This window comes from Zalophus californianus, chromosome 14 (assembly GCF_009762305.2).
Source record: "Zalophus californianus isolate mZalCal1 chromosome 14, mZalCal1.pri.v2, whole genome shotgun sequence".
Lineage (NCBI taxonomy): Eukaryota > Metazoa > Chordata > Mammalia > Carnivora > Otariidae > Zalophus > Zalophus californianus.
This window is the reverse complement of record NC_045608.1, coordinates 80,395,183-80,417,954: the sequence shown is the minus strand read 5'-3', so window position 1 is coordinate 80,417,954 and position 22,772 is coordinate 80,395,183. Positions and strand designations below refer to the sequence as shown.

At 37.5% G+C, this 22,772-nt stretch overlaps 1 protein-coding gene across 1 annotated transcript in view; it reads right to left on the bottom strand.

Moving 5' to 3' along the window:
* Window positions 1-22,772, bottom strand: part of PHLPP1 (PH domain and leucine rich repeat protein phosphatase 1) — a 216,776-nt gene that overhangs the window by 90,294 nt on the left and 103,710 nt on the right. The window contains exons 2-3 of the mRNA XM_027576176.2: window positions 12,831-13,027; window positions 5,934-6,059 (exon numbers count right to left, since the gene is read on the bottom strand). Of these exons, the coding sequence (XP_027431977.2) occupies window positions 5,934-6,059; window positions 12,831-13,027 (323 nt within the window). The remainder of the gene's footprint in view (window positions 1-5,933; window positions 6,060-12,830; window positions 13,028-22,772) is intronic.

Sequence of the window (22,772 nt, the reverse complement as noted above, 5' to 3'; positions counted from 1 at the left end):
ATGTCCACTTCTAAATATTTGACATTTTCCATAATAAAAAATTAAAAACACATTCACGCACAACACCCAATCCGCGATCTGAGTCCCCCCTTTTTAAATCTTCCCTGAAATAAAGAAACAGACTTTAAAGTGGGACAATACAGTGCTGTAGAAGTAATTAAGGCTTAATAAAAAATTAAGTATGCTTAGGCTACAGATTCGCATAAAGACTAACTCTGAAAAGAATTCACAGGATTAATCAACATGTCTAAAACTTATGCACTCCAAAAAAGTGGGCCACAAAAATGGACATCAAAATCAGCATTTCTGTGATGTCCCCTGTGTCGTGTATTTGACAGGACCTCTTCTGCAGTTCCTGTTCTTCTCTCCACTATCACTCCCAGCCTTCCCCCCATCACTCGGAAAACATGCTTAAGACATGTACCCGTGGTGAGCAGAGCCCTTTTTTACACTGCATACAACAGAATGTTTACTGAGTTTTTAAAGCGTGTCGTGCATTAATATTTTAGGGATGACTTTACAATCAGTATCGTAATCCTCCCAAAGGAGCGGTTTCCTTCACAGTATCTACCACTAACCCCCACCCAAAACAAAAACTCCAAAGGGACTGCTTTGGGTATTATTTTTGCAAGCAATACTAAGTGCTAGGATTCAATTTTAAAAATAATAAGTATATAAAGGCCTATCTTGGTAGAACATATCTAATAACCTTTCATAAATTTTCCCAAAATCAAATGAACCAAATTAGAAGATTAACACTTCTCTTTTACCTAAGATCCAGAAGCATAAACTGAAAATAAAGGATTTTCTTTTTAAATTAATTATCTAATTCATTTTAATTTAAAAGTCATCAGAATTGGTTCTCTTTGTCCTCCTACGCAGACTAAGGTGCGGATGGTCATTAAAAATCAGAACCTCAGATATTTCTTTCTGTTGTTGTTTTTCTTTCAGATTCTTATCAAAATGAATCTCATTTGAACATTAGGATGTATGACAGATGAATGGATAAAGAAGATGTGGGGTATATATACAATGGAATACTACTCAGCCATCAAAAAAAAAATGAAATCTTGCCATTTGCAACAATGTGGATGAAACTAGAGGGTATTATTGCTAAGCAAAATAAGTCAATCAGAGAAAGACAATTATCATATGATCTCACCCATATGTGCAATCTAAGAAACAAAACAGAGGATCACAGGGAAGAGAGGGAAAAACAAGACAAAATCAGAGAGACAAACCATAAGACACTCTTAACTATAGGAAACAAACTGAGGGTTGTGGGGGGGGATGGGGTAACGAGGTGATGGACATTAAGGAGGGCACGTGATGTAATGAGCCCTGGGTATTATATAAGACTCATGAATCACTGACCTCTACCTCTGAAACTAATAATACATTATATATTAATAATTTGAATTTAAATTTTAAAAAAGATTAAAAGATAATGCAAAAAAGAGAAAAAAAGTTTAAAAAAATAAACATTAGGATATATAGACAATCCATTCTGTGAATGTTGTGTTTCTCAATAAGAAAAGAAAAAGCGTCTCCACAGTAACCCTGAACAACTAAACTGTATAACATCCTAATGCCTACAAACATGAGGAAGAGCAGAGACAGTGGAAATGGAAGCTGAAAGTATAAGTGGCTTTTAAGAGTCAGCTTTGGCCACTCCAAATTTCCCACAAGCACATACTCCCCAATGGACCGAGCTTCTCATATCCTCTTTCCAGTAACCCCAACCTACTCTCCCAGGATGCTGAGTTAAAGAAAAAGATCAGATCACAGGACCACCCTTAATATACGAAGTTTAAAGAAGAGCACGGCTGTTTTATATGGGATTCACAACCAAATAAGGGGCTCTCACACTGATTCCTTCTGTAATATCTAACCTCTTCACAACCAGCACCTTACAACTCATTTCTCCTTTAATTCACCAATCGTACAAACTTCTAAAAACTTTCGAAGTGTTTATCTGGTTTTTAAGAATGGAGAAAGGAAAGACACTGTATCTAAAATACGCATTTACTAAGATGTTGTGCCCTCTGTCCCTGACTCCTGACTTTTCAGGAAGAAATCTCTCCCCCCTATGTCTGCCATCCCTAATTATGTTACCTCCAAAAAGGTGCTGTGGCTGTTAAAAACAGCAAAAGGTCCTTTGTTCAGATAAACCAAGCATATGTGCATCTTTATAAGCTTAAAATAAACATAAAAACAGGTAATACTTTAAAAAGATCATCTGGCCAATCAGTGTTAACAGCCGGAATGATGGCCATAAAATTGTTTTACTTATTTAGTCATTCTCATACACACACACACACACACACACACACACACACACACACACACACACACACAGTTAAAATCTACTGTGTGATAGGATAAGTCTATCATGTGCATATTTGACATAAGCCCTAGGAGGTAAGTACTATTACTATTCCCCTTACCAAATGAGAGGGCCTAAAATTTAGAAGCTTCGACACAGTGTCAGGGCCAGTGAATGGTAGAATCTATGTCTGCCTTAGTTTGAAACCCGAACTTTACTCCCACACTATTTGGCTTCTCCAAACATTCAGAGCCTTTTTGAAGGGAAAGGAGGTTAAGGTTCTAATTTGAATTCATTCTCACTAATACCAGCCAACTACTAGTTAACTACTTATTAATACTCATAATTTAAGGTAATTAGCTTACGTTCCCTCCTGGAAGCACCTACCCACACCTGTGTGAAACGTAAGCTGCAGCCTTGTGTACCTATGTGCATGTGAATGATCTGCTTGCAGCTGCATTACACATCAGACACTTTCTAACGGCAATACAATAATCAGTGGACGAGGAAACTCACACCAACACTCCTCCACCTTGCCACCATCACCTTCTCCTATGTCACAATTCTCCTCCCATGCCCCACCTTCTCCTACTGAGTGGCCTGGTGCCTGCGTCTGTTCATGGTTTGGATAATCAGAGAGAGAGCCTCGTTCCAGACACACTACCCTATTAGACCATGGAGATGGCATATTAGCCAACCAGTGACAGTGAAGAGTACTAACCAAACTAACATTTGACCTTTATGATCACCAACAGCATTAGAAATCAACAGTTTCCATACCCCATTAAAGAGATGTTTCATAATCTACCTCTTCTGCCTCACCTCTTTGCTGTCTCTCTAGAAACAAACTCTTTGAAGTTAAAAACTGTATTTTGCCATTGTTTTAAAGGTACCAATATAAAAAGTCTAATTACTGTTATGGTTTCTGACTGAGGCTACAATTTACCTCCTCATTCAAAGCAAGAACCTAGAAGCCATTTTTCATTCTGACCTTTTCCTCATGCTTGAGACGTAATTATCCAGTAATCCTGTCACTCAATCTTCAAAACACATCCCAAAACACATCTATCCACTTCTCTCCATTTCTCCTCTCACCTCTTGCCTGGAATATACCCTAAGAGCCTCCTGGCCAGTAGACCCCCCTGCTTCTCTTCTTGTCCCCCACACAACAGCAATGTCAGATCATGTAACTTTCTGGAAGAGAACTCTTCTAATGGCTTGCCATTATGCCAGTAATAGAATCCAGACTCTTTATCCCGTTCTATAACGTAAGACCCCTGCCTTCCCTGACTTCACATCCCGTGTTCCAGTCTTAGCACTCTCACACTATCTTCTCTGACTGCCTGGAAAACTCTTCCCATGACATCTTCAAATAACCGGATACTTCCTTCCCTGAAGTTCCAGTTTAAATGTCCCCTCCTCAGAAAGAGTTACTCCTCCTCCATTATACTCTGGCATAACTTGTATTAACAGCACTATGATTATTTGATGTTTTCTTTGTGTGTTTACTTATTAACCATCTACTTCCCCAATGTAAGTGCTCCCAAGAGAGGGGAATTAGACTTGTTCTTTGCTATATCCCAGTACACAGAACACATACTTAACATACAGAAGGTGCTTAATAAATGCCTGCAAGTTTCAGAACAGTGACTTATCAATTGTGTGGATGTCTAATATACGACTATTAAACTTAATACCTATTAATCTTTTTGTTATTGTTTCAATCAAAACAATCTGTCATTGGTAAGCTTGATAACTTATGTTTATTCACATCTTTATCCATGTTTAAGAATTTATACCTCTGACCTGTTCCAAAAAGAATGCAAAGCAGCTGACTATGACACTGGATTTGATTTAAAAGATCAAAACATCGCCATGTAGAACATTCTATAAAATACCTGACCAATCCTCTTCAAAACTGTCAAGATCATAAAAAAACACAGGAAGACTGAAAAACTGACACAGACTAGAGGAGACAAAGGAGACATGACAGTCAAATGCAATGTGGTAGCCTGGATTAAACCCTGGGACAGAAAGAAGACATTAATGGAAAAACTAGTAAAATCCAAATAAATTTTGGAGTTTATTTCAGAGTAATGTGTTAATACTGGTTTCTTAGTTTTGGCATATCTATCATGGTAATGGAAGATGTTTGGGAAACTGGGTGGGGCTACGTGGAAACTCCCTGTACTATCTTTACAACTTTTCTGTAAATAGAAAATTATTCCAAAATAAAAAATTTAAACAAAAATTAAGGTCTCCATATAGAAAGAAATTTAATGCACTCTGACCACAATTTGGCATTTTATTCTGAATAAAGCAGAGTGTAGGTTGTTGCCTTATTGCCTTGAACCCATGCAAACACTTAAATATAAAAGCACAGTGTTCTTTAATACTTGTCTCCTCACATTTGCAACCACAAAAGTAATTTTAAAACAACTAGACAGATGTACTTATTGCCTCTAATACATTAACTCTACATGCACGTCTGTAGGAAAAATGTTATCTTTCCCATTTTCTCTAGCAGGGTGCTGCCCTTCCACTTGCCTACCAGGTTAGGAGAATTCTTCTGAGTCTTATCAATCCAAATTCTGCCTCTATTGCTACCTCTCTGAAAGGAGGGGAAACTAATGTTCATAAATGTTTGTCATCTCAGAGAACACAGTTTTTACCTGATAATTCAAGTGTAGCCAGTATTTCACAAAGTCTGTCTAGATGTTATTCTCGAATTTTCTATTAACTGTTTTACAAAGTCATTCCCTATTCATTCACTTGATAATTACATCATACAGCAGTCTGAATCATATTGAACTTGGATAGCAAACTGGATTATAAATTCAAAAATATGAAAGCAAATTCCAAAGTAATGCTTCTGCACCCAAGAGAGGTTTCATTATTTCATAAACACACCCAAAACCAAGGCACAAAGTACTACACTCCACCCTTTTACACACAATTCTATAAACGTGATGTAAAATCATCTTCACACACACTACCTGAAATACCAACACTTACTTATCTTATTCATCATGTTATTCTAGCTTCCATCACACACACACACACACACACACACACACACACACACACACACACACACACGTTTCATAGGTCATGGTGATCTTATTTAATTAGGGGACTATAAAATGGTCAAAATAATGAAGCAAAAAGAAAGTAAGCCATTCGAAAGGCAGAAGTTGAACTGGTGAAAAGGAGATGGCACAGATTAAACCACTTATATGAAAAAATAGAGGAAGAGGGGAAATTTGTAACAATTCTCTGGGTATTTTGTGGTTTTGCAGTTGTCCTACCCTGGGCCAGTCCCTTAAATATTCTTAGTCTATGTTCCTTATCTATAGCATTAAGATAGTAATGCCAGTCTACCCACTGAATTCTTTCTTTTCCCCCTTAGGATAAACAAAATCTAACAAATCAAACACACTTAAAAATTTTTTAATTGGCTACTTTTCAGCCAAAATGAGCTTCTACAAAACTAAAAATTGCAAACTACTAGCAGTATCTGCAAAAAAAAAAGTATAATACTATATTCTGGAACTGGGTAAAGCAGAGAGGAACTCGTGAGCCATCTAGAAGCTGAACAACCACTTACCTTGGAGACTTGTCGAAGCCACCTTAAATACTCTGTGAATGTATCAAAACAAATGTAGTATGTCTGGCTTTGGGGTCCAGAGGAGCTAAATGCTAAACAGTGCTGGTGCTTTTTCACTTCTTCTACCTATAAAAACAAACAGAGACAAAAACGAGTCAGGAAAGCAGACCATTTACATAGTTCATTAACCATACCTTGGGCCAGTGACCCTGCACGGATTTGCATCTTTCCCTACATATGTTCCTCTTAATACTTAAAAGTGTTAAGTTCCTGAGTCTGACCAACCAATTTGAATTACAAGGAAATCGAAAATGGGGAATTTTATCTTCTTTAGATTTCCCCCACAAAAGTGAAATTCTTTTCTTCCTGTTTAAATTGGAACAGACTCCCTTCCTTATATTTCTCTATCGTCACAATAGGGTGCTGGGGTTCTTCCTTCCCTTGGGCGGAGTTGTCCTTAGTATTTTACTTAAGGATATTTATTCCAGGTAAATGTTTTACTTTAAGGGACTTTTGTATTATTCTGAATTACAACCTTTTGAAAAAGGCCTTCAAGCATGTTAGATAAGTTTTTAAAACTTTAACATGAAATTGAGGTTAACATGAAATAAAACTCTACCAAGTCCTAATTAGTCCTTCAAGTCCTAATAAGACAGTGATACAGTCAAATCAAATTTCCATTCCCAGTAAATTCTTCCTAAGGAGGAAAAGTCCAGATAATAAAGTAACATGATATTGCACAAGCTCCTATGCTTCATTTACAAAAATGATCACAAGTCACAAAGAAAGTATACAAAATTTTCAAAAAGATGAGTACCACAGACTGTGTTCTAGGACCAAAACACAAAAATTAGATGTCAATAAAAAGTCAATTAAAATCCAAGTATACGTAGAAAACCAGTAACACACTTCTAAACAAGTAAAAAAAAAATCATAATAGAAATTTAGATACTCTTAGAACTAAACCATTAAGAAAGTACTACATACCAAAATTTATGGAATGCAACAAAAGCAGTACACAGGGGAAATTTTGTAATTTTAAATACTCATATTAGAAAAGAAGGCAGAAAATTGTTTTCATTGATATGTGTCTCAAGCACTTAGGGGAAAAAATACCATATCAAAAACTGAATAAACTCAAAGTAGAATAAAGGTGATAATAAAAAGCAGAAATTAATGAAATGAAAACCAAATATACAACAGAGAACATGAACATTAACAAAACACTGGTTCTTTGAAAAGGCTAACAAAATCAAATGTCAACTGACATTGGTCAATGTTATCAATTGAAGACATATAAATACCATTAATAATGAAAAGAGAGACATGATTACAGATTAAGCAGAGATTTAAAAGAATATTATAAGCAATTTTATGGCAAAATCTAAGAAAATATATTTTACTAACACTAAATCAAGAAAAAGACCAGAAGGCCTACATAGTCCTATAACCATGTAAGAAACTGAATATTAAAAATTTTTTTTCTCAAGAAATATCAGGCCCATATGGTTTTATAGATACATTTTACCAAAATTCCAAGAGACAGATCATTCCAAACTTGTGCAAACTCATCTACCAAACAAAAAATGAAGAAAAATACCCCAACCTATTTTATAACCAAAAACAGATCAGAGCAGAAACAGAAAGGAAAATTATAGGCCAGTCTCAGTTATGAACACTTATCTTGAACAAAATGTTGCATCAGAATCCAGAAATACAAAAAAAAACAAAAAACAAAACAAAACAAAACAAAACCAGACGTGGAGAATCCAGAAATACCAAAAAACCCACTATACATTAAGGGGTGCCTGGGTGGCTCAGTTGGTTAAGTGTCTGCCTTCAGCTCAGGTCATGATCTCAGGGTCCTGGGACTGAGCCCTGAGTCAGGCTCCCTGCTCAGTGGGGAGTCTGCTTCTCCCTCTCCCTCTGCCTCTCCCCCTGCTTTGCTCTCTCTCTAGTAAATAAATAAAATCTTTTGACTCTTAATCTTAGGAAACAAACTGAGGGTTGCTGGAGGGGAGGTGTGGGGGGTTGGAATAACTGGATGATGGACTTTGGGGAGGGTATGTGTTGTAATGAGCACTGGGTATTATATAAGACTGATGAGTCACAGACCTATACCCCTGAAACAAATAATACATTATATGTTAATTAATTGAATTTAAATAAAAAAAAACCTACATATCAAGAACAAATTGGATTTACCTCAGGAAAGCCAAGATGATTTAGCATTATCGGAACTATAAAATCTTCAATCACTCTAACAGGTGAAAGAAGAAAACCATATGATCATCCCCACAGCTGCAGAAAAAGCATTTGGTAACATTCACCACTTACTCATCATTCATGATAAAAACTCCTAGCAAACTAAGAACACAAATAACAACTTGGTATTAGCTGACAAAGGGTATTTATCAAACATCTAAGGCAAACGTCAGTGTTGATGATGATGATATACCACTCTCTTTAAGATCACTGAGATGACAAGTATCTACTGTTTCTATTCAATACTATAGAGTTCTGGCCATTACAATAAGACACAAAAATGTATTAAAGAAGGAAGGAAATTGTCATTATTTAAATATTACATGATTACCTACATAATAAACTCCAAACAATCTATAGACATTATATTAGAATAAAAAAGAAAATTTAGCAAGGTGGCTAGATATAAAATCAACACTCAAAAGGCAACTGCATTTCTATACACTAAAGAGAAAATATAATTTTTTTAAAATGCCATTTAAACTAATCAATATTAAGAGAAATCAGGCCAGTGATTTCTGGAAGATGGGGAAAAGTGAGAGGAAAAGAGTGGGAGGAAATGGGGTACAAAGTAGCCCAAGGAAACTTTTGAGGGTGTTATGATAATTTTTCTTCATTGTGGCGATGGTTTAACGGGTGTATTTAGCTACCTATACTGTTATCAAATTACTATAAAATATGCAGTTTACTATAGGTCAGTTATACCTCAATAAAATTTGGTGAAGATATAGAGAAACAGGAACACTTGTACACTGATGTGAGTGTAAAATGGGGCATCAACTTTGGAAAACAATTTGATATCATCTTGTAGCATGTGCATATGCCCTATAGCCCAGTAACTGCACTCCTAAGTCTGTATCTAAGAGCAGCATTTCTCAAGAATGTCATTTATTATAGGATTTTGAATTAAACAGTTCACTGTACATGGTGCAGTACTAATACTAATACTCATTCTCTGAGCCCCTGTCCCATAAATGCCAATATTTTCCCTTTGCACCAAAGATATTAATATTAACCAAACACTACTTTCCACATTTTCCAGACCCTCTGCAATTAAGGTGAAGTCATGTGACTAGTTCTGGACAATGAGCCATGAGAAGTGACATGGGGTCACTTCTGCATCCAAATATACAAGAGACAGTTCATGAGTCTTCTGTTGTCTCTGCCTCTGCCTCAGCACCAAAAGAAGGTTGCATGTTCCAAACGTTTTAAGAGAGCAGAGCTTCCATTAGGCTGGGTCCCTGGACAGTTATGTGAAAAAAGAAAACTCCACCAATTCACAGTGGACATTTAGGGGAATGAGAAAATGAGGTTACGTCAAGTCACTGACATCTGGGGGAATTTGTTACTAGAGAATAATTTAGCCAATTTGTTGACATCCAATAATTTCACAATCAAAACACTTGCACATATTACCAAACGTCCCTTTTGGGCACAGTAACTCGAGTTGAGAACTACTGCCCTAGAAAATCTACTTGCATACCAGGAGGCATATCAATATAAGACTATGTCAGCAGCATTATTTATAATAACAAAAAACTAGAACCAACCCAAATGTCCATCAACAGGAAACTTACTTAAGAAATTATGAGAATTTAGAACATTTACAGAGGGAAATATTATACAGAAATGAAAACCACATACAACAAGCAACATAGAATCTTGTTATGAAACAACATAATACTGAGGGGAAAAACTCAATCACAGAAGCCCACACGTAGTACAACACTATTTTTAATCAGATCAAAAGCAAAACAGTTTTATTTCAAAAAAGATTAAACATTTCAAAAAAGAAAATGATGAATATAAATTCTAGGACAATGGGTGGATACCTCTGGGGTTTGGGGAGGCAAGGGGACAAATGTAAAGAGAACACAGGCAGAAACACTGGTACTGATACTGCCATGATTCCTAAACTGAGCAGTAGGTTAACGGTTATTCAACTTATTATGCATCATAATTTAGCAAATATTAAGTAAAAAATATTAAAATATGATATCTAAAAATCTATGTTAAATTTTAAAGGATAAACTACCTAACACTTGCACAATGAATAGAAACTTATCTATTAAATAATTTTCTCCCAACAATTAAATTTTAAGAATGCTTCATTTAACTTCATAGTTGGAATTTGGCATTTGAAAATGTAAACTAAATGATCATGCTCAAGTGGTTGTCAGATTCGATTATCAGCAATTATTGCTAGGGTTATGGCCAATCTATCTCACACTTCATTTCTAGCTCTTCTTCATATATATTTAAAAAAACAAAAACCTTCCATTTACTCTTAGTTTTCCCTTTAACACAATGAAACAGAAGAATGAAAAAAGGAACAGATAAACATTAATGAAAACTCAGATTGCAAAGACTGGATTATTTTTCCCTAACTCGGTCAACAGGTTTTAAAAGACTGTTTTTCAACATACTCAATTATTTTTAAAGGCATAGTGCAAAACAGGTTTTACAAGGTTGGTCTGTGAGAAAAGGAAGCTATTTCAATTTATTCAATGGTAGAAGTCCATCCAATAATAGGCCTGGGAAACAAGACAAGTCTCTAGCTCTGAATGAAAATGCTAATTATAACTCGATCTTCTGACCTTATCTGAACATTCCACTGCTTTCCTGCCTCTGCTTCTCTGAGCACAATAATCTTTCTGACCATCTCCTTCATATGTCAAGAGATTTTTCACCCTTCAAGTTTTACTGTAATTGCTACCTCCTTCATCACAAAATTCCCTGATTCCCCACAAGAAAATGTAATCTCTCCTCCACTCATCTCCTGCACTACTTTTCTGCATCTCTCTCAGAGCAGATATTGTTGTGCCCATCCTTCATCTCTGGATAGTAAATTATAAGCAATTCAAAGGCAGGGATGATGACTTACCCACCTTGGTATTTCTGGGACACCAACCAAAGTGGCTTCCCCACAGAGGTTATTTAATAAATAGTTGTATTAAATTTGCCTAAGCAAATGCCTAACATCACAGAGAAGAAAGAAACAGACTGTTGACCTAATAGGGCATCAACCATTAAATATGCATTTGTAATGATGACCTATGGGAGTAATAATGATGACAAATTTTTCAGAATTCAATCCAGAGGACAAAATCTTCAGTAATAAGATACCACTAATTCTTCAATGCTCAGACAAAAGTTAAGTAATGGTTTCAAAACAGGTGACTGAAATAGATCTAAATATACCTGGCAGCCTGGCCAAAATCTTTTTTAAATGATCAAGTATTAGTCTTTTTAGGATTAGATTGCATAATAGCAGAGGGGTGGGTGGGGAACTGACATGGGCTACGTACATAAGGAACGACTAAATTATGAATGAAGAATGAATTTGCTACACAGCAGGTGAGTAACAAAGCCATTTACTACTGCACACACCTGATTTTATCTTATTCATTTCTAATCCCTGGAACCAACAGATTAAACATGTGCCAATTTTAAAAAGTTCACTTTAACAAAAGTTGTGGGTTTTTTTGCTTTTTTGTTTGTTTGTTTTTTTACCCCTCTATTTATATCCTCCAGGTTCTGCCTTCTTTCCCATGCCCATTCAGGAAGAAAAATGGTAAAGAAAATATTTGCTTAATATGCCCCCAATTTTCAAAAACCCTTTTCTTCATCCAAACTTGACTTCCCATTTATTAAGAGATTATCGTATCATTTAAAACTCGGGAAATACTAACATATAATTATGGTAATGATACTCCCACCAACACTTGGGTATTAATAAATCGATCTGGCAAAAAAAGAATGTAAGATTTTCCCAAGCAATCTGGTTCTTTCTAGTTTATAAATGATAGGAATAAAATAATCATGCCCCAAGAAAAGCAGATAGTAATGTTGGTAATATCTATCAGCTTTATCACAGTTTTTCTCTGAAACAAGTTAACATTTCAGGTTGAAAAATTATGACTAGCTAAGTTGATAAACTAAAAAATGTTAACTCTGGGGCACCGGGGTGGCTCAGTCAGTTAAGTGTCTGCCTTTGGCTCAGGTCATGATCTCAGTGTCCTGGGATCGAGCCCCATGTGGGGCTCTCTGCTCAGCGGGGAGTCTGCTTCTCCCTCTCCTCTTCCCCTCCCACTGTTCATGCCCTCTCTTCCTCTCTCAAGTAAGTAAAATCTTTTTTTTAAAAAATGCTAACTTCACTGGTCACTGCACAAAGAGAGACAGGTATGCCAAAGTTGGATCAAAGATTCATGCAAGAGAGATAGAGTCTAACCCTTGGTAAGCATGCTTGAATGGTCCTAAAGCCATGGACTTCAGGATCATTAAACTATACTACACAATACATACTCAAGATATCAAGAGATGTCTACTCATAAAGAATAATTTATCATCTACAGCCTAAAATATAATACTGAATTTTAGCTGCTCTGTTTTCAAGCCTGTAAGTAAGATACATGTACTAATAAAGTAATGATCACCGGGGCCTCACATGGGCCAACAGCAGTGTTATCTTCCACAACTCCACCATCCAACAATGCCCACTGGTAGAGCACACGAGGAACTGAATTAGACCTTAGATGAGTGAAAACCATGGACCCCATATTAAAGAAATGGCTCAAAGTAAGCTTAATGACACTGGGAAACCTGTTAGTATTTTGTTCGTTTTAAACTTACTTTTCCACCAATTAGTGGCAGAACATGCATCTTTCCGGTCAAGCTGTCTTTCACAGATGATACTATTAGGCAGGTCCCACACAGGATGACTTGGCGTCTGGTCCATCGGTTCACTGGCAATTGCATTTTGCCTTTACGGACATTATACATTCCTGAGAGCTGAATCCTTTCAGAGCTACTGGTGCTGTGAGGTTTTCCTGAAACAAACACAAGCAAACATTTTAGTCCAAAGAACTGGGCTCTTATTTATTTATTTATTTTTAAGATTTTATTCATTTACTTGACGGAGAGGGGAGAGGAAAAAGGAGACTCCCCGCTGAGCAGGGAGCCAGATATGGGACTCGATCCCAGGACCCCAGGATCATGACCTGAGCCGAAGGCAGACACTTAACTAAGCCACCCAGGCACCCCAGAATTGGGCTGTTTTCCAACTCACTGGCATACCAGATAAACTATCAGGGCAACAGGGAATAATTATTGGGCAACAATCTAATTTACAATTGAGAGACTCTGAAATCCGCAATAATACAATTATGGTTAAGAACTACCACATCTACTTTAAGGGTTTTCCTTAAAACCCTTGGAAAAGACTGTTTTACGTCCTCTGTTAAACCCAAGTTTTATTTCCTTCTATATCCTGCACATATTTTTTTACATTTAAAAAAGGGATAACTTCAAGACTTTTATAAATGGCTACAGTTTAAGTACACTAAAAAGAAAATATTATAGACTGAGATAGGAAAATAACATTCATTCAAGATCTAGCATTTAATGAAACTAATCAGTTTTAATGGAATTAACTGCTAATGTTCTTGCTCCTACAGTTACTCAATGTACATTTACTGTTAAGGAGACAAAAAATACCTTTTCTATTAAGAAAATGTTATTCTATAATGATAGGTTAAGTACTCAAAGATAGACTTAACACCATTCTAGGAAGGATGGTGTGTGGTGGTGCATGTGACTCATAGAGGGAAGACAGAGAGAGAGGGGCACTGAGACTCAGAGACAAAGAGAGCACTGGGAAAGATCTTAAGAGTCTTCATTTCCAAGATGGAAATGAATCTGGCAGATTGATATTCAGACAAGACCTATCAAGTGGATGGTAGAACTACTGTGATTAATATATGACAGTGTTATAAACAAGGAGCAAAGCATTCCTTGTTGTAGACACTGAATGTATAATAGCAAAGAGTACTGAAACCCATGCTCAGAAGTAACTAATGAGAGACACATGTCCTTGAACAGAACCCAAGCCAGAAGGGTTCTATTTATTTGGAAATTTGCCTAGTTGCCAAAGGCTAGCAGAAAAAACATATTTCAAGGGAAATTATATTCTTATGAATTTTAAAAATTCACATAAATACCAAGTAGTTTTGGTAGATGTCTAATACCTGCTAGAAAAGGAAACAGGAAGAGTAGCAGCACCAAAAATAGATCTCAAGACATCCAGAGTGTTGGAACCCTCCCAATACATACCTTTGGGCAGAAATAACAAAACCAGCGGGTTTGAATTTCACTTCCTCTTTCTCCCAGTATATCAAATGTTTTATAAAGTAGATACTGCATACTACATAATTTTGCTGGGGCTGGGCCAGAGTGAAGTGTAACAGCGGTTCAGCTATTTCAACTTGGTGCCCAGCAAACAACTACACACCGCTGACACCCTCAAGAGAGCTGAGAACTCCAGTGACTTGTTCAGTCACCAGATGCTAATGCCCCGCAACGAGGTAGGAAGCCCAGGAAACTTCAGATCAGACATGACTTGCCAAAGGCTGCCAGTGATGGATCAGACCACAGTCATTCACTTGTCCCCTTCCGTACAAGTTCATTTACCTAGAGAGAAAAATGCTCGGACTCCCAGTCTAAGAGGTCCTTTCTACATGACACTCTTCCTGTAGGGAAGAAGGTAAGTGTAACAGACTACCGCTTTCTAAAATCCAATTTCCATGAATGTAAGAAACTAACATACACTAATGAGGAATCTGATCTAAATATGCATGTGCACATGCGCGTGCACACACACACTTACATATGGACTAATGAATGCAAAGGAGACAATTTAGCCACATCCGAGAGTGGCTTCAAGGACACTTGTTAACCTGTCACATTTATGTAGATCTGTGAGTAACCACAGACTGATGAAAAAGACAACAAGGGTACATAAAGATAGCCCTTCAATTCTCCCACCTCCACAAAAATGCTAGAGAAAGACCCAGAACAAATCACCAGATGGAGTGAACTATACATCCCAGAAGGGATAAATATATAAAAGAGTATGGAGACATCAACAGAGACAGGCTTTTTATTCTCTAGTTAGAAAAATTCCCAAAGGGCCTTGAATAGTCCTAGAGCCTAATGGTAAGATCAGTCTGTCCTTGGAAAGCCCTAAACATCCCAGTCTGAATCAACCCGCTCTGAGTGAATTTCAATATCCTTGTGGTCTGCTCCCTCCCTGGGTGTTCCAGATCAGACACGTCCTCAGGACTTGCTGTGTACAAACAGGGCTCTAGGGAATATGGAGATGAATATGCACTATATACCTGGGCAACCACCCTCCCTTGCATCAGACTTCCTTATTCTATAACATAAGGAATTATTTTATCTCTCCCTGCCAATTCTTAAACTTCTCAATTCAGAGGAATTCCAATTGTCCTATGCTCTAATAAATATTGACAACACCAAGTAACCAATGCCTGCCAGTTGAAAGTTGGATCATTCGTTAAAACTTTTATTTTAGAAATGTTACTCTAATTTCCTACAGGTTTAAGGCATTTCTTACACGATCCAAGAGGAAAGATAGCAAAAGCAAGTATTTCAAGCTGAGCTAGAGACCTGATCACAGCAGAGCGACTGAAGTCTCCTTCAGTCTTATCTATCAGCAGGGAATTTTACTAAATAAATGATTAGAAGAGAAGTATTTATTTAAGGGAAACTACAGTCTGTTCTGCTACAATACTGTGATTCATTAACACCAATTAGCTCATATGATTATAAATAGGGGAATGGTGTCATTTTAATATGCATATTGTGTTGGTTCAAAAAGATTTACTCTAGAATTATAACTTTCAATAGCAAAGGAAAAAGCCCACAGCAAATATGCTATCTCAGTGCCCACAAGCTAGCATTTCTATTGTTCTGTTATTGTGCAGTTTTAATATTCCTTAAGGCAACTCCACTTCCAGCCACACTAGGATGCCCATGTGGACCATCTGGGTTATCTCCCGAGGCCCCATCATTACTTTTGTTAGTATTTTGGTTATAAAGATGCATGGACTTATAGTCCTGCCCCCTTCCAACTGCATTTTCCCATAAACCCTTTTATTTTTATTTTACAATTCTGGAGAACATGAGAATTTTCAGGAATATATAAAAAGTAGCAGAAACACCTGTTTTAACTATAAGACCATTTAAACAATAAAGAAATAAGTACAAATTTGGTTGTTGCCAATCACGTCTTTGCTAAATATATAATCATGTCTATCATTGCAGAAGTTTAAAAACATGTCCATAAAATTCTTTTAAATTCTTCCCCTCAAAAGGTAGAGCCTAATTCTACTCCTCTTGCAAGTGGACTATACTTAGTGACTCACTTTTAACAAACAGAACGTGGCAGAAGTGAAGCAACTTCTGAAGGTCGTAAAGGGCATAGAGCTTCCTCTTTGCTCTCTCTAGGATCACTCTCCCTCTGGGGAAACCAGCTGCCATGTCAGGAGGACACTCTGGAGACCCTATGTAAACGCCAACAAGGTGAGGCACTGAAATTCCCTGCCAAAAGCCAGTGAGGAACTGAGGTCTCTTTTCACCAGCCACGTGACTGAGCCATAATAGAAGCAGATCCTCCAGCCCCAGTAGCCCCAAGACATGCTGACTGCACACCTCATGATACTTGAGCCAGAAGTACCCAGCTAAGCCACTCCACTCCTGAACTCGTGATTCAGAGAAAGGAGGAGATAATAAACATGTGGTGTTTTAAGCCATTAAGTTTCAGGGCAATAACTACTACAACTTTATGAAGTTGATTTCACTTAGTTCTATTTACCTGAACATAGTATTACTTAAATAACCCACATTTCCCTAAAATCATCTACAAATTTACAGAACTTTTGTATAAACTAGTGAGGGTCTACTGTAACCAGAAATAGTAAAAAACAAGAATAAGAATATTATATTAAGCAATCACAATTTCCAAAACTTTAGAGAATGAAAGTATTCATGATGATATGGCACCAAAAACTAAGGAAGTCTGATCACTGCATAAAAGTTAATGGAAGAATTTACCACGTCCCTAGAGCTAAAAATGGTCAGGAATGAGTGAAAACATTCAACCCTCACCCTCACCTCTTCTACCTTTAGAGCTTAGACTGATAAAACTCTAAAGCATGTTTCTTATTGCATATAAATCCTTAAATCCTTCTTGACTACCTTCAGTCACAGAAAGACTGAATTAAATTACTTGCCTAGGGTCATTTCAAGAGCTGGCAGAAGGTTTTAAACAACCCATAACAAGGTCTGGAGAGCTGAGCACTGAAAGGGCACCTGGGAATTTTGTCTCACAGTTGAAAGGCTAAACAAAGCTCAGCAAGACGTGCTGGCAGGAGCTTTGTAACAGATTTAAAACTAGCTGCTTTTAGCTAATGGAAATGACAACCAGCTGCTAAATAGATTTGGGGAGGGTTAATTTATGTATCAGATCAAAATATATAAAGTCAACTGCCCAGTAAATCTTGCTTCTTACTGACAGCTACTCAGTTTGATTAGGTTTATTTGTATCGCCAAAATTACTGTAGACCCTTATCCCTGAGAAATGTCATGCTTTGAACCTTTCTCTAATCTCTAAATTCTTGAATACCACTAGAGCTTATAATTTCCCTTATAAATTAATTAAAACAGTACCTGGAAAATGTGAGCTAGCCCCTCATATTCTTATAGATTCTGTAAACACAGAGCCAAAATAATTTTTTAAAAATCTACCAAACCAAGCCCTAATATAAACTATAATAAAATCAGCCAGGAACTTAAAAAATTCGATAAGTCAGAGTAATGAAGATGACTACCACAACTGTACACTGTATGTAATATATAACAAACTATAATAAATTAAAATGTTAAAGGAAATGCTGAATGAAGAGAAATCACAGCAGAGGGCTTCTAACCAGCTTGCACCAAAATCACCTGGAAGGCTTTCTCAAGACAGACTGCAGGGCTCCACTACCCAGAGTTTCCAATTCAGTAATTCTGGGTGAGGGCTAGAGATTCTGCTGATGCTGCAGGTGAGGACCACCACTTGAGACCCACTGAGCTATAGCCATAGGTTAACAAAGTCTTCTCGATCTGGTGATCATCAGCATTTGGTTGATAAACCTTAACCAAAGAAGAAAGTGCATCAAGCTGGGGAAAGGATGAGAAAGGCAACTGGAAATGAACTAGATGAGCAGGTGCTGCTTTTAGACCCGCCTCGCCCCTCCTTCCTTCCCTCACCTCCTGTCCTCACAAGGAATTTGATTCACCTCTCAGGCATCTTTAGATTTCCCTCCATTCCATCACCAAAATTACCCCTTAGTTGTCTGAATACCCAATGCTCATGTCTCTTCTTGGGATGTATATTTAGAGAAGGTATTTTCTTCAAAGGTGGGTTTCATTACACTCCTGCATTCACAGAGACCATAACCCTTCCCTGATTTATGAGTTCCTTCAGCTCAGCTCCAGGAGCAATACATGGCTAGCTGGTGTGGCCTCCCCTTATTAACTTCATATTTGGCAAAGAAAATGCATTTGAGAAATTTCATCAAATCAACCTTCACCTGTCAGTTCAATGTCTTCGCCATCTGTTACTTCCCAGAAATGGCAGTCTCGTCTTTCCGTGCATAACCAGACCATACCTTAGGAGCCTTTTCAACATTCTCCTGAGTTTTCCTTTCTCATTGGATGAGGAATTTTTTCCTTGGCTAGAAAAATCACTGTAACAGTTTCACTAACTTTTTATTGTCATTTCCATTATAGTACATGGTAGACTTGTTCAGGTCCATGGGTTTGTCAAGCTTCTACCACATTTAACATTCTTAAATTACCTACAACTTCTATTTTCTGGTTAAAAACCATCCCTTTGGTAGACCAAAGAAAAATTTTCATCACCTGCTTTCCCAGCTGGCTTTATTTTTGTCATACTTCTCCACAAAGGATAATGTCATAAGGCAACAAGCATTAAAGCACAGAACACCATGAGTGAAGAGAAACAGCTGAACTTCTCAAAACAATGAAGCCGGGCAGCAGGCCTCATGGTATGTTTGATTCAAATGTAGGCCTCAGAAAAGTTACAAATGCCTATTTATCATGAGGCTCGGGAGGCCTTGGGATGACTAAATCTTGAATCTGAGCATGCGTAAGGTGCAATATGCCCATAACCGCTCTCAAAAGGATAAACATACTCACTACCTCCTTTAGATAAAAATTGTGACTTGAGTCAGAGGTGATGCATACTGCTGTGGGCGTGGAAATCAGGATGATGAAGGTAGACAGCACCATAGTTCCAGCTGAGTCAAGTTTTCACCAAGGGATGCTTTTATTAAAAGGAGGGTTGCGAAGTTCCAATGAGGCATGCACACATTGACAAATGCTAAAATAAAAATTCTAAAATCAAGCATGAATGATTTTTGGATAATTTTGGATATTGGAATATTTGGATATTTGGAATTGATAATTGAAATTTGGATATTTGGAATATTTTGGATAATATCCAAAATAATGATTTTGGATAATCCACACCACTACTCCTCTCTCTTACTAATAAAAGATACGTTTCAGTTTCTTTGCTGTGAAGAACAGACTTTAGCCAAGATGACTTGACAAGGTTACAAAGAGCATTGCCCATGCAATCCTGTTAAGATGCAATGTGATTCAAAATGCTTTTCTGCCTCCTCGCTGAGAAGGGGAGTCTGGGTTTACGGTCCACTTTATAACCCATACTTAATAATGTTTAAATTTTATAAGAGAAACAGATTCCACGAGCAAAACAATCTAATTCCTCTCTACTGCATTAGATAATAGTCAACTACCTACTTTTTTTCCCTACAAGGTTGATTACATTAAAGACGTTAATCTAGATTCTGATGTTCTAGTATATGTGCTGCCGAAGCGAGCACTAGATTCCGATGTTCTAAAAGTGACCTTAAAAACTATCTTATACCAATGTGACGTTCTGAAACACACCCGTTCCAGATGACCATCCCTCAACTTATTAGGAATCTCAAAAAAAAAAAAAAAAAAAAACCAAATACAAAAACCTCCCATAATTAGATCATTTATATGATTTACCTATAGGTAACTGTGGGAAACTTCAGAAGCTTTATTTTAAACCCCCTCAGAATAAAACACAAAATGTATAAAGTTCTCACTTATTTTCCATTATTTTTATACCATTTTTTAATTTTATTATGTTATGTTAATCACCATACATTACATCTTTTGATGTAGTGTTCCATGATTCATTGTTTGCATATAACACCCAGTGCTCCATTCAGTACATGCCCTCTTTAATACCCATCACCAGGCTAACCCATCCTCCCACCCCCTCCCCTCTAGAACCCTCAGTTTGTTTCTCAGAGTCCACAGTCTCTCATGGTTTGTCTCCCCCTCCGATTTCGCCCCCTTCATTTTTACCTTCCGACTATCTTCTTTTTTTTAACATATAGTGTATTATTTGTTTCAGGGGTACAGGTCTGTGATTCAACAGTCTTACACACAGCACTCACCATAGCACATACCCTCCCCAATGTCTATCACCGAGCCACCCCATCCCTCCCACCCCCCACCACTCCAGCAACCCTCAGTTTGTTTCCTGAGATTAAGAATTCCTCATATCAGTGAGATATGATATATGTCTTTCTCCGATTGACTTATTTCGCTCAGCATAATACCCTCCAGTTCCAACCACGTCATTACAAATGGCAAGATTTCATTCCTTTTGATGGCTGAATAATATTCCACTGTGTGTGTGTGTGTGTGTGTGTGTGTGTGCGCGCGTGCGCGTGCGCACGTGTGTGTACACACACATCTCACATCTTCTTTATCCGTTCATCTGTCGATGGACATCTTGGCTTTTTCCATAGTTTGGCTATTGTGGACATTGCTCCGATAAACATCAGGGTGTAGTACCCCTTCAGATCACTACATTTGTATCTTTGGGGTAAATACACAGTAGTGCAATTGCTGGGTCGTAGGGTAGCTCTATTTTCAACTTTCTGAGGAACCTCCATACTGTTTTCCAGAGTGGCTGCACCACCTTGCATTCCCACCAACAGTGTAGGAGGGTTCCCCTTTCTCCACATCCCCGCCAACATCTGTCGTTTCCTGACTTTTTAATTTTAGCCATTCTGACAGGTGTGAGGTGGTATCTCACTGAGGTTTTGATTTGGATCTCCCTGATGCCGAGCAACGTTGAGCACTTTTTCATGTGTCTGTTGGCCATTTGGATGTCTTCTTTGGGAAAATGTCTGTTCATGCTTCTGCCCATTTCTTGATTGGATCATTTGTTCTTTGGGTGTTCAGTCTGATAAGTTCTTTATAAATTTTGGATACTAGCCCTTTATCTGATATGTCTTTTGCAAATATCTTCTCCCATTCTATCGGTTTTCTTTTGGTTTTATTGACTGTTTCTTTTGCTGTGCAAAAGCTTTTTATCTTTATGAAGTCCCAATAGTTCATTTTTGCCCTTGCTTCCCTTGCCTTTGGCAATGTTTCTAGGAAGAAGTTGCTGCGGCTGAGGTCGAAGAGGTTGCTGCCTGTGTTCTCCTTTAGGATTTTGATGGACTTTTTTCTCACATTTAGGTCTTTCATCCATTTTGAGTCTGTTCTTGTGTGTGGTGTAAGGAAATGGTCCAGTTTCATTCTTCTGCATGTGGCTGTCCAATTTTCCCAACACCATTTGTTGAAGAGACTGTCTTTTTTCCACTGGACATTCTTTTCTGCTTTGTCGAGTTGAGGGTCCATTTCTGGGCTCTCTATTCTGTTCCATTGATCTATGTGTCTATTTTTGTGCCAGTACCATACTGTCTTCATGATGACAGCTTTGTAATAGAGCTTGAAGTCTGGAATTGTGATGCCACCAGCTTTGCTTTTCTTTTTCAACATTCCTCTGGCTATGCGGGGTCTTTTCTGGTTCCTTACAAATTTTAGGATTATTTGTTCCATTTCTTTGAAAAAAGTGGATGGTGTTTTGATAGGGATTGCATGAAATGTGTAGATTGCTCTAGATAGCATTGACATCTTCACAATATTTGTTCTTCCAATCCATGAGCATGGAACGTTTCCCATTTCTTTGTGTCTTCCTCAATTTCTTTCATGAGTATTTTATAGTTTTCTGAGTACAGATTCTTTGCCTCTTTGGTTAGATTTATTCCTAGGTATCTTATAGTTTTGGGTGCAACTGTAAATGGGATCGACTCCTTCATTTCTCTTTCTTCTGTCTTGTTGTGGTGTATAGGAATGCCCCCGATTTCTGTGCATTGATTTTATATCCTGCCACTTTACTGAATTCCTGTATGAATTCTAGCATTTTGGGGTGGAGTCTTTTGGGTTTTCCACATACAGTATCATATCATCTGCAAAGAGTGAGAGTTTGACTTCTTCTTTGCCGATTCAGATGCCTTTTATTTCTTTTTGTTGTCTGATTGCTGTAGCTAGGACTTCTACTATGTTGAATAGCAATGGTGATAGTGGACATCCCTGTCCTGTTCCAGACCTTAGGGGGGAAGCTCTCAGTTTTTCCCCCATTGAGAATGATATTCGCTGTGGGTTTTTCATAGATGGCTTTTATGATATTGAGGTATGTACCCTTTATCCCCATACTCTGAAGAGTTTTGATCAAGAAAGGATGCTGTACTTTGTCAAATGCTTTTTCTGCATCTATTGAGAGGATCATACGGTTCTTGTCCTTTCTTTTAT